The 15,270-nt window shown below is 45.2% G+C and overlaps 1 protein-coding gene, 1 long non-coding RNA gene and 1 pseudogene across 2 annotated transcripts; 2 read left to right on the top strand and 1 right to left on the bottom strand.

Moving 5' to 3' along the window:
• The first annotated feature begins 91 nt into the window (after window positions 1-91).
• Window positions 92-1,552, top strand: LOC146425668 (uncharacterized; annotated as a pseudogene).
• Window positions 1,553-3,510: 1,958 nt separating this feature from the next.
• LOC146425667 (uncharacterized) lies at window positions 3,511-5,350 on the bottom strand. Its single transcript, XM_085041722.1, has 2 exons — window positions 5,258-5,350; window positions 3,511-4,938 (listed from the first exon to the last, which is right to left on the bottom strand). The coding sequence occupies exons 1-2, from the start codon at window positions 5,348-5,350 to the stop codon at window positions 3,511-3,513; spliced, it is 1,521 nt and encodes a 506-aa protein (XP_084897848.1).
• Window positions 5,351-12,032: 6,682 nt separating this feature from the next.
• On the top strand, window positions 12,033-14,424 carry LOC146425666 (uncharacterized). The gene is made up of 2 exons (XR_014846465.1): window positions 12,033-12,586; window positions 13,065-14,424. It is a non-coding gene; the product is annotated as an uncharacterized LOC146425666 (long non-coding RNA).
• Window positions 14,425-15,270: the final 846 nt, after the last annotated feature.

Below are 15,270 nucleotides of genomic sequence, written 5' to 3'. Positions count from 1 at the left end.
TATGGCCTTTCCGTCCTCCCTCCTCGTCATAACCTATCCTGTATTTCTTAAGTTGATGCTGTTCTGTTTGCCTCCCCATTCAGTGGCCAAGATGCGCCCTTCCATCCTCGCGCAGCTTTTCCTGCTCGCAAGTGTCATCGTCCCAGTCCAGCTGTGGGTCGTGAGGCAGCCAGACTCCAACGTCTGGGTGACATTGGCCCGAGCCATGAGCAAAGAGCAAATGTGTCTGTCAACCGACGCGGTCTGAGACCCGCTCTCGTCTGCCCTGGTAGGAGCCCCGGTACAGGTAGATGCGTTCCCGCCATCCCTCGTCTCCCTGGGGAGATCAACTTTCAATCTGAACCAAAACGTTTATAAGTTTTACAAGGACCGCCAAGAATTTTCTCTCCCTCTTCCCATTCAGAACCCTCTCTTGCTGTGGCAGAAGTGGGTCATGGGTGAGCCGAAGATGGAGAAGGAGCCCCACGAATTCCAACTAATTGGCTCGCTAAAAGCTATAGCCTGTGTTCAATTCGACTATCAAATTCCACATAAATCAGATCAGAAGCTATACCAGAGGCTGAGACAGGGCAACCCGAACTATGTCGCTAAGAATTGGTGCACCCATATTGCCCATGTAAAAGCGCCCTCGTCTCCCGATTGGCATTACAAACACCTGATTCGGCTCCCTGAGGGAATGTTCTTGATTTGCGGAGAACGCGCCTGGGCTGGGGTTCCCTCTCACCTGGTGGGTGGCCCGTGCACCTTTGGCCGGCTGACTCTTGCTTTGCCCAACATGACCCACCTTCCGGTGTGGTCCAATAATTCGATTCCAAAAAAGACTAATGAGGACGATTGCAGCACTGAAATTTACCATTGGAGTAAGGGAAAAAGGATTGCTGTCTCTGTGTTCCTGCCTTGGGTAGCTGCGGCCAAGGCACTTGGAGAACTCGGAAATTTAGAATGTTGGGTCTCGAAGCAAGCCAAGTTAACGTCAGAGGCCATTGCGGACCTCCTGCAAGATGAACAAGTGACCAGGCATGCGACCTTACAAAACCGAGTGGCAATAGATTTCTTGCTCCTTGCCCATGGACATGGCTGTCACCAGTTCAAAGGGCTGTGCTGCTTCAACCTATCCTCCAAGAGTCGCAGCATCCACCAGCGGTTGCAAGATATGGACGCCTTGATAAACAACATAACTTTCGAGAGCAGCCTCTGGTTTGAGAACACAGTCGACGGTGTCCACCGTGTGGTCAACTCAACACTTTCCACCATTGGAGGATGGGCCCACAAGCTGCTGAAAGGACTGGGACTGCCCAAATGGGGGGCCACCCTGTTGAAAGACTGTTTTATTGTTTTAGTTGCTGTTGCTTTGATTGCTGCTTCCTTTGCTTTAATTAAGAAATATTTAGTTAAACACATTCGTGCATTATTTAGTAAAGAAGGGGGAGGTGTAGAGGTGCGGCAGCCCGATGCTGCAGATCCCGAGTCCCCAGGGCCGGCAGTCAATGCAATCCACGAGGAGGCCGCCGAAGATGCCATCTCCTGGGACTCGGAGGAGGCCGAGCTGTGAACCGCCCTCTCCCTCCCCTGGAAAGTTTGCTCTAAGTTTATTGGGTTAAAGTTATGCTTCTCCGCCTTGTCCCCTCCCTTGTTGCCTCCCCTTGCTCGAAGATTCTGTTGCTGCGCTCCCCTCATTGGTTCTTTGTAGTCCCCTCCCCGGTTACTGTTCATTTGCTCCCCCGCTTGTCCCTCACATTGTTCCGGAGCCCCGTTGGCTCCGCCCCTGCTATCCTGCCCCGGAGACCCCGTTCCTTCCCTTAAAACCTTGTGCCCCCTTTGTGGCCACAACCCGAGACCCGTTGTGCTTCGCACCCGGCATCTCTGTGGTCCGCCCCACCCAGGAGCCTTCCAGCGCACCCCCGCCTGCCTCTCCTACAATAAACCGTGCTCTGGAGACTCCCACCCGCCTGGAACTCTCTTTGTCTCGGGGGGCGACCAGCGACTCCACCGCGTTCTTGTCCGGCGGACACCGGCCTCTGCCGCGGGGTCCCGCCGCCCATCGGGCGACCCTGAGACCCTGAGGTCGATAGCTGCTGCCTCTGGAGCAGAGGAGAACAGCGGGGAGGGCCGAAAGCCCAGGCCCCGGCGAGGTCCCAGAGACCAGCCAAAGCCCTGAAAGCCCATTCCGGGCAAGGCAACCAGGATCACACTGGACTTAACACTACAGGTGTGTCCTCTGATTTTGCATCATTATCTCGCTTCCTAGGAGGGTAACGAGATGCGGCGCGAGGGAAAACTCACAGGCAGTCTCAATATGAGATATAAAGTAAGCTCCAATTTTATTTCGCTAAACGAGAGACTTATGTACTGTTACAGAAGTTTCTATTCATAGATACACACGCACACCTGCAGCTGTTCTCACACGCTCAGGGATCCTCCTGCTAACTCCCTTATTCTTTTCTCATAACACTCCTGACTCCTAATCTTTCTCATGGCATTCTTCCCACAGAGCATTCTCAGGCAAACAAAATCACTACAGCTTGTCGGAATTTTACTGAGGCCTGGGAATACTGAAGCCTTGCTCAGCTCTGTTCAGTTAGCATGAGTTTTGCTGGAAAACTATGTTTTCCAACAATTCCCCCGTTTCTCTTGTGAGAACAGACATTGTCTTGTTATCAGATTAATTTGCTTTGCTATAAGTAATTTCTATTATTAGATTTGTTATAAGTTTACTTAAGGAAATTTCATTAGTTAAATATGTTGCCATGGTCTGGAAATTATCATTACTGAAAACATTCACTTCACAGGTAAAACTTAGAGAACCTTTCCCGGGTAAGGACCCCAAGTTAACCTGGAAGAAGGTTTAACTTTTGTAAACTCAATTTGGTAAATAAAAATTATTTGATCACATTTTGGTGCAAAACACTTTGGACTCATGGCATGTTTCCCAGCCAGTTAGAACCAAAGCTTGGCCAGAGCTTAGGTGCTAAGTGGAAGGGTTTTCTTAGAACATCTTATAAATAAGCTTTGATTAATATCAATAAGGAGAGTATTTTAACATGTTACCATTTTTGTAGATAACTATATAAGGTGAGATGAAGTATTTGAAAATAGTAGATATTATTACTTAACTTTAACTAAAAAGATAAAACTGCAAAGCTTTTGTGAATAATAATATAAACTAACAAACTTGAAACTTAAAATTAATATCACCGAAAATGAATAAAACTTAATCTTAATAAATCTTATTTTTGAACTAACAATTAGGACTTAACTATAATGGAATCTAAAATTGATATTACTTTAACAACTTAACGCTAACAAGATTTAAAACTTAACAGAATTTAAAATTAACATCACTTAATATTACTTAACAGAATCTTAACTTTAATAGAACTTACAACTTAATAGAATTCAAATCTACTATTACTTAACTTTAACAGAATCTATGCTTAATCAAAAGTACTTAACAGGTAATTTAAATTGTTCAATATAACTTTACAACTTATGGTCTAAGTGCTACTTAGCCTAACAGTGATCTTGCTCGCACAATTCTTCTAATAAATCATGTCCGTGATCTTTAAGCCATTGTGTAACAATTCCCCCTTTTCTCTTTTGGGCGAGCAAGACTCCGTCAGTTGTTTGATCAATTTGTTTAACAACACACTTATAAGTAATTTTCACTGCAATAACTATTAATATAAGAATCAATAACCAACGTAGACCTTCTTTAATCAAGGGTATCAACCATGGTGACAGACCTCCAAACAGGGATGATAACCATTTGTCTAAGGGATTGACATCAACTGTAATTGTGGAGGTATGCTTTTTCAACCACTCTAATTGCTTATGGATGGAATTGCTATGATCTGACAAATTAAAGCAGCACATCCCCTCAAAGTCTTTACAACCATGGCCTTGAGCTAATAATAAGAAATCAATAGCAGCTCGATTTTGAAGCACGGCATGTCGCAAACTCTTTTGGTCCAGCAGCAATTGGGAAAGGATATTAGTAGTAACATTTGCTTGTTTAACTGTCCAACATGCAAGTTTTTCAATTTGCCTGAGGGCTCTTGCAGCAGCTATTCCGGGGGTAAACAGGGAGGTGAATACTTTAGCTGTTACTGACCATAATTCAACATCATCTTTGCACCGTGAATTCAATTGGTGAGACAGAGAGCGCCGTTGGCGTTTTGGCTCGGCGACTACGCTAAGCCACATGCGCTGGTTGGGTGCTAAAAGAGTTAGTTCTCCTAAATAACATGGCCCTCCAAAGATGTTATGAGGGACTCCTTGCCATGCTCTATCTCCGCATATTAGAAATACAGATGGGGGTAACGCTTTTGGCGTTCCGTTGTTCCAAATCGTAATTGGCGATTTCTTTATTTCAGCTCCCAAAGCACCCAAACTTTGATTGGCAGTGTTGTTACTTCCGCAATAGCCGCCTTTAACATTGTATGAATAATCTGCTATATTTATCGGGCTGACATTTGTCCAGCCTTTGTTAGGATAACTTAAGGTTAGATTTTGTTGTCTATTTCCAAACCAAATGCATGTTTGGGTCCAATTGCTGGAGGTATTACCAATTTTCATGGACCCCAAGAGATGTAACTCCTCTGGGTCCCAAGGCAAGGTAGTATTTAAGTGATTGATTAGGTTTGCAGTACACCAAGAGGTGCTTTTTGCTATAGAACATTTAAGATAGGTGCTATAATTGCTAAACGCCTCAAAACTGAACAAAGGCACACCAACTAAACATGTTTTAAATGGTGCAGTAGCTGATTGCAAACTGAGGCAAAATTCTGGGTTATGCGTAGCACTGGCCCAAGTCACCCACAGGTTCTGTCTTTCTTCAACCTTTGTTATGAGGGTCGTGGCTGAACCCGATATTAGAGCCTTGATCGCTAGCAGCACGAGGAACAGCTTTGGTCCACTTCGCAGGGACCCACTGTGTACCTGTGGATGTAAGCACACACATGTAACCACACCCTATATATTTCACTTCTGCTGGGCCTCGCCACAGGCCTGAACACGGGTCGCGATACATGACCATCATGGGTTCCTTATGCTCTGCAGCGGGAGCTCGGCCATGCACTTGTGCGGGAGGAGAATCCTGGTCTGAAAAAATACACAAATAGTTTAACACAAACAATGTTTTAGCTAGCCTTTCACTAACATCTCGAACATCATTAAATTTGTCTAAATATCGTTTTAGAGTCTGATTTGCTCGCTCAACAATGGCTTGTCCCGTTGGTGAATGGGGAATGCCCGTTACATGCTTGACCCCCCACTGTTGACAGAATTGTCGCATTTTTTCACCGCTATATGCGGGCCCATTGTCGGTCTTGATCTGCTGCGGCACTCCCATAACTGCGAAACAACTTGTCAAATGCCGTATGACGTGGGTGGCCTTTTCTCCTGTTTGAGCTGTGGCCCACAAAAATCTGCTGTATGTGTCAATTGTAACATGCACACACTTTAATCGACCAAACTGAGGGACATGGGTAACATCCATCTGCCAAAGTTCGCAAGGGCCTAACCCTCGTGGATTTACTCCAATTCCTAGGCCTGGTCCATGATGGCTACAACTTGGACAAGCTCTGACAATGCCTTTTGCTTCCTCCATAGTAATCTTAAATTGGTGGAAGAGTCCCTTGGCATTTTGATGAAAAGTGTTGTGAGCTTCTCTGGCTTTAACAAATTCGCTCAGTGGCACCACTACTGAAACTAAACGATCTGCTCTCTCATTGCCTTCCCCAAGGCCTTTTGACCATTTGTGGCTTCGTATGTGAATGACAGCATAGGCGCACTCTCGCTGATAAATTGCAGCCTGGAGCTGTCTCAATAGTTCGAAAAGTCGTTTGTTTTGGCAATCTTTGAGCCGGGCATCTTCAATACGCTGTACTATGCCAGTGACATACATGGAGTCAGAAATTACATTTAACTCTGTAGAGTGCCAGTTCACAAAGGCCCAAACGACTGCTGCCAGTTCCAATGTTTGCAGTGAATCTTCTTCTTTCGCCGGTAATATGTGATGATGCCATTTGCCGTCTTGCATCCAAGTTGCTGCTGCACGTCGAGATTTCCATCCTGCATCTGTAAAAACTGTCACTGCATTTTGCAATGGGCGCTCACTCCTTTTTGGTATTGTAATCCAATCTTGGTTACTCACCCAACGCAGGGTGGTAGATCGCAGTGGCTCCACTTTAATTTCCACTGCTTGAGACAGTAGGCTGATTTGCAGTGCTTGCGAATTCTGAAGATACCACTCGAGGTTTCGTCGTTTCATCGGCAGGTAAATGGTTTCCGGCTCTTGGCTTGTTAACTGTAAAATCCTGGTGCGACCCTTCTGGATCAATTCTGCTATGTTTTCAACCTTTTGTTGAATTGTAGTTCTGGGCTGGATGCTAGTGAACAGCCATTCCAATATTTTCACCTTGTTCTCCCTCTTTTTATTTTTGCACTGCGTAAGTGCACCAAGGATTTGTTTTTCGCCGCTTAAAATTGTAAGGTCTACTGGAATGTCCGGGTCGCAACGATCAACCCAGCGTTGTGCAATTTGTGCGCCGATTTTCTGAATAATCTGCTGTTGCAGCGGGGTTGGATGTACTGTCCGTGCTGGATCGGTGCCTTGTAGCAGTGGTCGCAAGGCATCAATGTCATCGTTTGAAATGCCAATAACTGGACGTAACCATTGAATATCGCCTAGGAGGCGTTGTGCGTCATGTAATGTCTTCACATGTGTGTTAAGCTGTAATTTTTGTGGTCTCACATGCCCCTGTGTTATTTGCCATCCTAAGTATTTCCAAACAGGAGAACGCTGGATCTTTTCAGGGGCAATGGTTAGTCCATGTCTGCCTAATTGTTGTTGAAGCATATTTTCTTGTTCGCCAGTAAAAGCTGAGGCCTGGGCAAATAAAATGTCATCCATATAGTGGTAAATCACTGTTTCAGGCCATGCTGTACGAATGGGTTGTAATGCATTGGCTACAAACAGTTGGCACAGGGTGGGGCTATTTTTCATTCCCTGTGGCAGAACAGTCCATTCAAATCTCAAGAAAGGGGCTTCTCTGTTAATTGTTGGTAGGGTAAAAGCAAATCGCGCAGTGTCCACTGGATGCAGCGGAATTGTAAAAAAGCAGTCTTTCAAATCGATGATTAACAGGTGCCATCCCTCAGGAAGCATGGCAGGGTTTGGCAATCCAGGTTGGAGGGCCCCCATTGCCTGCATTTGGGCATTAACTGCTCGCAGGTCATGTAACAGTCTATACTTGCCGGATTTTTTCTTGATGACAAAAATGGGCGTGTTCCAAGGGCTCGTGGAAGGTCGCAGGTGTCCTTGTTGCAATTGTTCTTGCACCAACAACTGTGCTTGTATTAGACTTTCCCCTTTTAGCGGCCACTGCCCTATCCATACAGGCTTGTCTGTTGTCCATGTGAGCTGGATCGGGAAAGTCCATCTGACAGCGACCGCTGGGGAAAATGCTGATTGGTTAACACGAGTCCCAGTTGGTCTAGCACATCCCGGCCAATTAAGGCATTCACCTTTTTTGGTAAGGGCATAATAGTTACATGAACTGTTGCCACCCTGCCCTCGATTGCTACTTGAATTGGGTCAGAGCTCCGCTGTACTGAAACTGATCCCCCAACGCCTTCAATTCCACTCAAAGTATGGTGATGTGGCCATTCAGTTGGCCAACAAGCAGTAGACATTATCGTAATATCTGCACCTGTATCAAGTAATGCTGGCAGTGTTTGGGAGATTTCTCCCCGAGTCCAAGTAGTTTCCACAACTGGTCGTTCTGTTAATGGAACTGTTAACATTGCAAGTTCTCCTGTAGAGCCAAATCCACCGGCTCCACGATCCACGAGTGCCTCGTGTTGTTGCATCTGTGCAACCATTTGCGGGAGCGGGACGAGTTGAGCTAGTCTTGTATTTTTAGGAATATAAATGGGGGGAAACATAGTTTGCACCATGATGTGAATTTCACCTGTAAAATCAGCATCAATTATCCCTGGTAAGACGAACAGTCCTTTTATGCTAGCAGATGAACGACCCACTAGGAGCACGCCCACAGGTTCGTTGCTAATGCAAAGCGGGCCTTGAATCCTAGTGGGAACTTTTACAGGGCGTAAATCGATGATTGTTACACCTACTGCTGTTGCCAGGTCCAGGCCGAGGCTTCCCTTGGTGGCAGGTCGGAGGATGCTTGCTGGTCGAAGGGATTGACGGCGGGCGAGCTCATCGGCGGAGATGTCGTTGTGTATGAAGGATGAGGTGGTGGGATAGTCGCGGGGGTGAGGACTGGAGCTGCTATTTGTGTCGGGGCGCGGCGGCTGGACGCGCTCTTCTTCGCGTTTCCCGATCGCCGACAAGCTAGCGTGGCGTGGGTATCGTTGTTGCATTTCTTACACCAGACTGGATCTCTACATTGCTTCTTTGTGTGTCCTTCAAGCCCACAACGATAACACCTCGTACTTTTCCCTAATCTTTCCCCTCCCGCAGGCGAGCTAAGGGGTCGCAGTGGCCCTAAAGCAGCAAAGGCTTGAGACTGTGCTTGGGCTAATTTCTCTCCTAGCTTATCTCCCATAGCTGTCACTAACTCTGCTACAAATGCCTGGGTGCCTACCGGTACACGACTCATTCGTTCTAACATCATTTCCAGGGTAGCATTTACGGGCAGTGTGACAAGAATACTTTTCGTTTGCTGGTTACAATTTTCTGTCACACACTGGCGCAATAATGCTCCTGACATCCATGGTTCTACCCCAGCATTCAGCATTGCAGCTGAGACTTTATCAACAAAGCTAGCAAAAGACTCATCTCTGCCTTGTTTAATAGACATGTAGGATGGTGTGGGGGGGGTAGTGTGCACTCTGAAAATAGCATCTCGTGCAGTTCGCATGGATTCTATTAAAATGTCTGGACCCAATTGTAATTGTTCAATAATTGTAGCCCACCGGCCTTGGCCCATTAATTGTTCTGGAATGACCCCTTGTAAGGGGTCATTTTCCCCCCGTGGCTGGCTCGCTGACTGATGGCACAGCTCTTGCCAGTGAGCCTGCCACAGCAGCTGTTGTGACTGGGTCATAATCATTTTAATAATATTTTTGATGTCTTCTGGGCACAATATATAATTTCCCCAAATATAATTCAACATTACTCTTGTTGGTTCACCATGCAAACCTGATTCAGTGGCTGTGCTACGCAACTGCGTGAGCAGCTTCCAATCGGTAGCAGCATGGGTCGCTTGCTGCCCACCCCCTTCTATCGGTTCAAAAAGTACAGGAAATGCTTGTTCAGCTCGACTTAGCAATGTTAGTGTTTCTGCAAGTCGTATATTACCCTCTTGTACAGCTTTTTCTGCAACGCCTTTCCAATTAACTCTGCGCTTGCCTAATAATCGAGAATCGCTCTGAAGAGCCTGTCTGACACAAATTTCAGCAGGCGGGGGAGGTGCGCTGGGCCACCCCTCAGAGCCTGGTGTACTAACAGGATTTAAATCAAATGTAGTACAGTGTGTCGTTAAAGATTTCTGCGCTCCTAACACTTTGCACTTTCCCGGCGGGGGCAAGCTGGGTGGATCTGCGCCCACAGCAAGCGTGCCCGGAGCAGGACGCTCAATCTCTCTCACTCCTTTTCCCAATTCAAAGTGCTCCCCCCCGGCATCAGATCCTAACTTATCAGTAGCTACGGCAGCTATTTTCTTTTCTGCTTGAAACCGTTGTAAGCAATTAATGACTTCTTTCCACAGTCTCGCTAATTTATTACACGTTTTATCACCCTCTAGCAATCCATCAAAAAAGATGTGTTCAACCTTTCGCCATTCGACCTCATCAAACAATAAATCAGGGTCAGCAAACAACCCTTTATCTTTCCCTGCAGTAACTAAAGCATTTAAGTATTTTAAAGCATCTCTGCTTACTCCGCGCTTTTCTAAAAAGCGTAATAATAAGTCTTGGGCTACCTCTGATTCCATTTTGGTCCAGCTGGTTTTCAGGGTCCTGGTCAACACCGTCTAAGCACTCGATCGAGGCTCGCAATTGCCAGAGTTGTGCAGTTTACCGAAGTATAGCCCTCACGGTAGGCAGGTACCATCTGACCTGTGTCTTCCGACCTTCCCCAATTCGGGCGAAGACTCGACACGCTGAGGCCGCACTCCCCAGCACCTCTCCGTTCGCACCGCTCTCAGAAGCCGGGTTGTAAAACTCCGTTGTCAGGGTCCGTAGTCATCGGGGTCACCATTTAACGAGATGCGGCGCGAGGGAAAACTCACAGGCAGTCTCAATATGAGATATAAAGTAAGCTCCAATTTTATTTCGCTAAACGAGAGACTTATGTACTGTTACAGAAGTTTCTATTCATAGATACACACGCACACCTGCAGCTGTTCTCACACGCTCAGGGATCCTCCTGCTAACTCCCTTATTCTTTTCTCATAACACTCCTGACTCCTAATCTTTCTCATGGCATTCTTCCCACAGAGCATTCTCAGGCAAACAAAATCACTACAGCTTGTCGGAATTTTACTGAGGCCTGGGAATACTGAAGCCTTGCTCAGCTCTGTTCAGTTAGCATGAGTTTTGCTGGAAAACTATGTTTTCCAACAGGAGGGGGCTTAAGAAAATCAGTTAATTCTTGTTCTTGTGCTGCTGCCTGATGAACCTTGTCCGGTTTTGTACATCTTTGGCCAATACTGCAAGCTGAACAGCATTGCTTGAGTCTGCTCTTAGCAATTTTAGTTTCTCTTTCAAGGGTCAATATGAAGGGATCCTGAAGTGGTACAAGCCCAAAGTCTCTCTGCCATTCGGAGTGGTTTCGGAGAGAGAAAAACATGTCTGCATAAGAGACTTCATCCTACTTTCCTTCTCTCCTCAAAAATAACATTATTTGCAATAGGGTGTTATAATCTAAAGTTCCAAAAAGTGGCCATTTTTCGTCATAATCTAATTTATATAAAGGCCACCACTGGTTGCAATATTTAATAAGGATTTTTTTATTTTCTGTCTCCTTTGTCCTGGCTATTTCTTTCTAGTGTACTAAAATGCATCTAAGGGGGCTTTTTGCCATTATTTCTTTACTCTGGCCACTTCCCATTTTACTTAACATCTTTACTTAAATATTATATTACCCAATTTAGGTCACCTGTATAATGTATTAACTACTCCCTGTGTGTGTGTGGGTGGGGGGGGTGTCTCTCGGTTAGTATTCCCTTCCATCTTTCTTCTCTCTCTGTTTAACCGTTATAAAATTTAAACTATCGTACACAGCATGCAATTACAAAACACACCATCACAGTAAGGAGGAATTACACAACAAAATTCTATGCACACTATCAAAACAATACTAAGTATTTCACACAAAATCTAGATACTTATAACTTACTTCCAGGATTCGGGTTATCTGGGGCAACACTTCTGCCCCCGGTCCACACTTCCGGGATCCCATTACCAGAAACTGAGCACACACACAGTGACCATAGGAGCTCTACACACACACACAGAGTAAGGTTCTGTTTACTCTTTTTCCTGCCTCTTACACAGTCATTGGTAGGTCCATCTTGGCTTCTGAGAAAGGAGTGGTCAAATAGAAAACCCAAATCTATTTGCACTTCAACCATTCTTGTTTCTTTGAGCTTTTGCCCCTTCCACCAGCACGGCACCCGTCAGTTCTGGCCTTGTGTATTCCCTTAATCTTATCAAGATAAAAGGGGGCAAAAGGAATCCTTTTGCCATTGAGCACAAGAAATTTCTAGTAATATTAATGACTTATAAGTAATTTGTATAACCACTCCTATACTGGGGAATGTAATGAATATTCATGATTTACCTATAACACTGTGCCTTTGGAAGTACTGGTGTGCGTGTGTGTTTGGTGGAAACAATTCCCACACATCCAGTGCACCGAATAAATCAAATACCCACTTCTCTGACTTGGTCTCTGAAGTGTCTCTTAGCTCAATTGGGGCGAATCACTTCCAAACCTGGAATGCAGCAGAACTCTTGGATTCACCCTGGCAGATCTTGTAGAATCCTTCCTCCCACCAGCCCTTGGCTAGCTGCTTGCAAGCCCAAACAGGGACCTTCGCTGTGCACTTAGATGTCCCTAGTGCCTTCCTAGCGCTCCCTGGCTACGTGTATGCCTTGTAGACTTATTGATTGATAAACATACCATTTCTCCATAGTGCCAGTAGATACTTGTCTGCCTGGGTGGTGGTCGAGCTGGAAGCGGAAGTCTTCCAGGGAAAAAAAATCCCCAGGGCACTCCAAAGAGTCCATTCCCGGCCAGCCCTGCACTGGACAGAGGTTCTCCTGCCTGCCTCGCCAAAATGATTCATGGAAAAAGAGGCAAGACTTAACAACCTATATAATTTTAAGTTGTAAAGCCAGTATGTTTATTATAGTGCCCGGCATGTGGGAGGTAGCCCTCCAAAGACATGCACGCAGTCAGTCCCGTATGGCTTGGTATATATATGGTTACATGTTACACATTCATAGAGTTTCTCAATCCGCTTATGCATATGCATGACCTATCTCCGCTTCGTATTATAATGAGTTCAAAAGTAATTTCCATATCCTTGCGCCTGTGTAGTGCCGTTTGGTAGTGGGCTTCAGGGGTCTCCTCTGAAAAAGGACAGGAAGTCCTCTTCACTGACCTTTTCGCCTTTCTGTTTTACGCATGGGTTCTGAGTCTCTGTCCAAAAGTCAAAACAACAGCTCTGATTTTTGCTAGCTTGGAGATTCCATGAGTACCAACTGGGTCACAGTCCTTGTTTTTTTGTCAATAATCTGTCATTCCCCATCCTGCCTTGGCAAACACAATAAATGTTAAGTAAGCAATATACACTGTTTAGCAAGCAGTGTCTAAAAAGTTATTCCTTAACTTCTAATTCCCTTGTATCACAGCCACAAAAAAGAAACAACATAGCCACACAATGATTAATGATGCAGCCAAATTAACGGCGTGGCACTTTGCTTGGAACTGGTTGCTGCAATTACAGCCAAAAAATATCACCTCAGCAGCCGATTCCCCTGCTGCGGCCATGTTGCCTTCGGCTCGTCTTTGCCCTGCCTGGAGGCAGCGCTCTTCCCTTAGGAGGTGTCCCGAAGCAGTTTGAAATGTATTGCAATGTATTCTCCAGCTTGGAGCAACTTTGTTATTCTTTGCAAAACTCTTTGACTGTTTTCTGAGTGAGAGAAGCCTTGATGTTGATATCCTTGGTCCCGGAAGCTGCCAGAGGACGGGATGGCAGTGAATCCTGGATCCAGGGCGGGTCTTGCAAGGGCGTGTGGGGTTTTCCTTCCCCCGGAGGCTTTTGAGCTGCTCGGCTCGGCAGGGCCCAGCTCGGCGCGGGGCCGGGCAGAGGCTCGGGGCAGCTGCGCCGCTTTTTTCCTCTGCGCTTTCCCCAGCGCGGTTTCCCCCGCACCGTGCCAGGGGAGCGAGCAGGCACCGGCTGTGCTGCACGGGGGGGGCGGGGGCCTGTCAAGGCCCCGCAGGTTGATGTATTTTTGTGAATGTATGCTCAAAGTGCCTTTTTTAATTGATGTAGCTGAGTTGTGTTTTAAACTTGTGTCCAACTTTTCACAATGAGAAAGCCTTGCTGCAAAATAATTGGACTGACAGATGATAACGCCTTAATTGATGAGACCTTGAACAGGGGCCGGATTCCTTGCTGAAGCAGTTTTAAAGTGTTTATCTTAAGTATACGATGTTCATGGAGTCTTAGCCAGATGTAAATTGTTCAAGCCACCTTTAACTTTTCCCAATGCATTTTATTTCATCTCTGCAGAATTGGTATATGAATCACAACAATCTGCCTTATTTGTAGCCTTATTGTTTCTCTTTTTTAAAACTTTTCCAAAATTTAAAAAACTTTTCCTCTGTGTGATAAATACATATCATAATGTTGGCTTTCGCAAATATTACAATGGATAATATGTGTATGATTTTAATTCTTTTTTTACAAAGGTAGCCTTGCTGTGAAAAATAGCTGTGTAATGATGACTAATGTCTTTCTTTTTGGTGCTAGCTAAGCTTAGACGTAGTAGTGAAATAGCTGTTATAGTTTTTGAACTGCCTGCTTGAACTGGATAACATCCAATGAACAGACCCTGCCACTGACATTCCAACTATCAGCACCTGTCGTCTGCAGAAACTACAATCTGGGAGTGATAATAGAATCAATTAAAGAGGACTGCACATGCTCTGAGGAGGTGTATCCATGGAGGAGCTAGGCTAAGCAGTTCCTGAAACATGCAAACTAGTTTGGAGAAAAGTTTGAATATGCATAATTGTTTATGAATATGCATTAAGCTGAAGGGTATGTAAAGGGTGTCTCTGTCCATACCAGGTGTGCTTTTTGGCTGAATGCCAAGCACCCAGTGCTGTACTTCTGCTTATATCTGTCCCCTATTGTCTTTTATTAAACATTTAAATCCTAACAGGAGAGTGAACCTCATTTTTCACACTCTGCCTGCAGAATGACCCACAGGAGCAACTCTGGCGTCCGTCCAGCTAAGTGTTTGGAGGATGCCTGGGGCTGCGGCTCTGTCCTTGACATGTCTGAGCTACCAACATAACTGCAGGCACCTGTGATCCTATAAGGAATCAGCAAAGTTGAATTTTTAGGCTATCTTCTTAGAGCATCATTTATCCTTTTGTGCATAATATCTTAGTTTATGAACAGGCTAAGTGTCATAGCCTTGCTCAGCATGGATTCAGGTAGCCCTGATGCATTTGGTAAAGTGGCTATTAACTGGACAAATATAGGGCTGTAGTATTTTTACAACTTGATGCCAAAACATCGAGTGAATTACGATGTGTTTACCATACTTATCTGACCCTTCCAGTTAATCCTGCAGAAATTTAACCCTCTGGAGTTCTCTGTTACTGCTATCTCATTTACAGCTCAGTTCATTTATGTTTCATTGCTGTATGGTAAATCTTAAGTGGTTTTCTTGTAATGATGGAGTCAGAATGAGTTAAACTCTGCTGTTTAACCTTTAAACCTTTAAGGCATGCCTTGAACAATGTGTGTATGTGAGTGTGAAAGTGCTGCAGCAAACATACTAAGAATGCTGTTTTAACTTCTTAAGTATTTTAAATCTGTAATTTAAGTCTCTAGGTGGCATTCTAACCAAGACCCTCCAGAAGAACAGAAGTTTTATTCTGTATTGAAGGCAAAGCTCCAAGAGGTTCTGGGACACAAATATCTGCACTTGAAACCAACAGAGAGAAGTTTTACTATCTTCTCCCCTGTGTCCTGTGTTTATGTCTGTAGACTCACA

Source organism: Lichenostomus cassidix, chromosome W, assembly GCF_008360975.1.
Source record: "Lichenostomus cassidix isolate B80296 chromosome W, HeHo_3.0, whole genome shotgun sequence".
Lineage (NCBI taxonomy): Eukaryota > Metazoa > Chordata > Aves > Passeriformes > Meliphagidae > Lichenostomus > Lichenostomus cassidix.
Note: the sequence above shows the minus strand (reverse complement) of the source record. Positions and strands in the feature narration are given on the sequence as shown.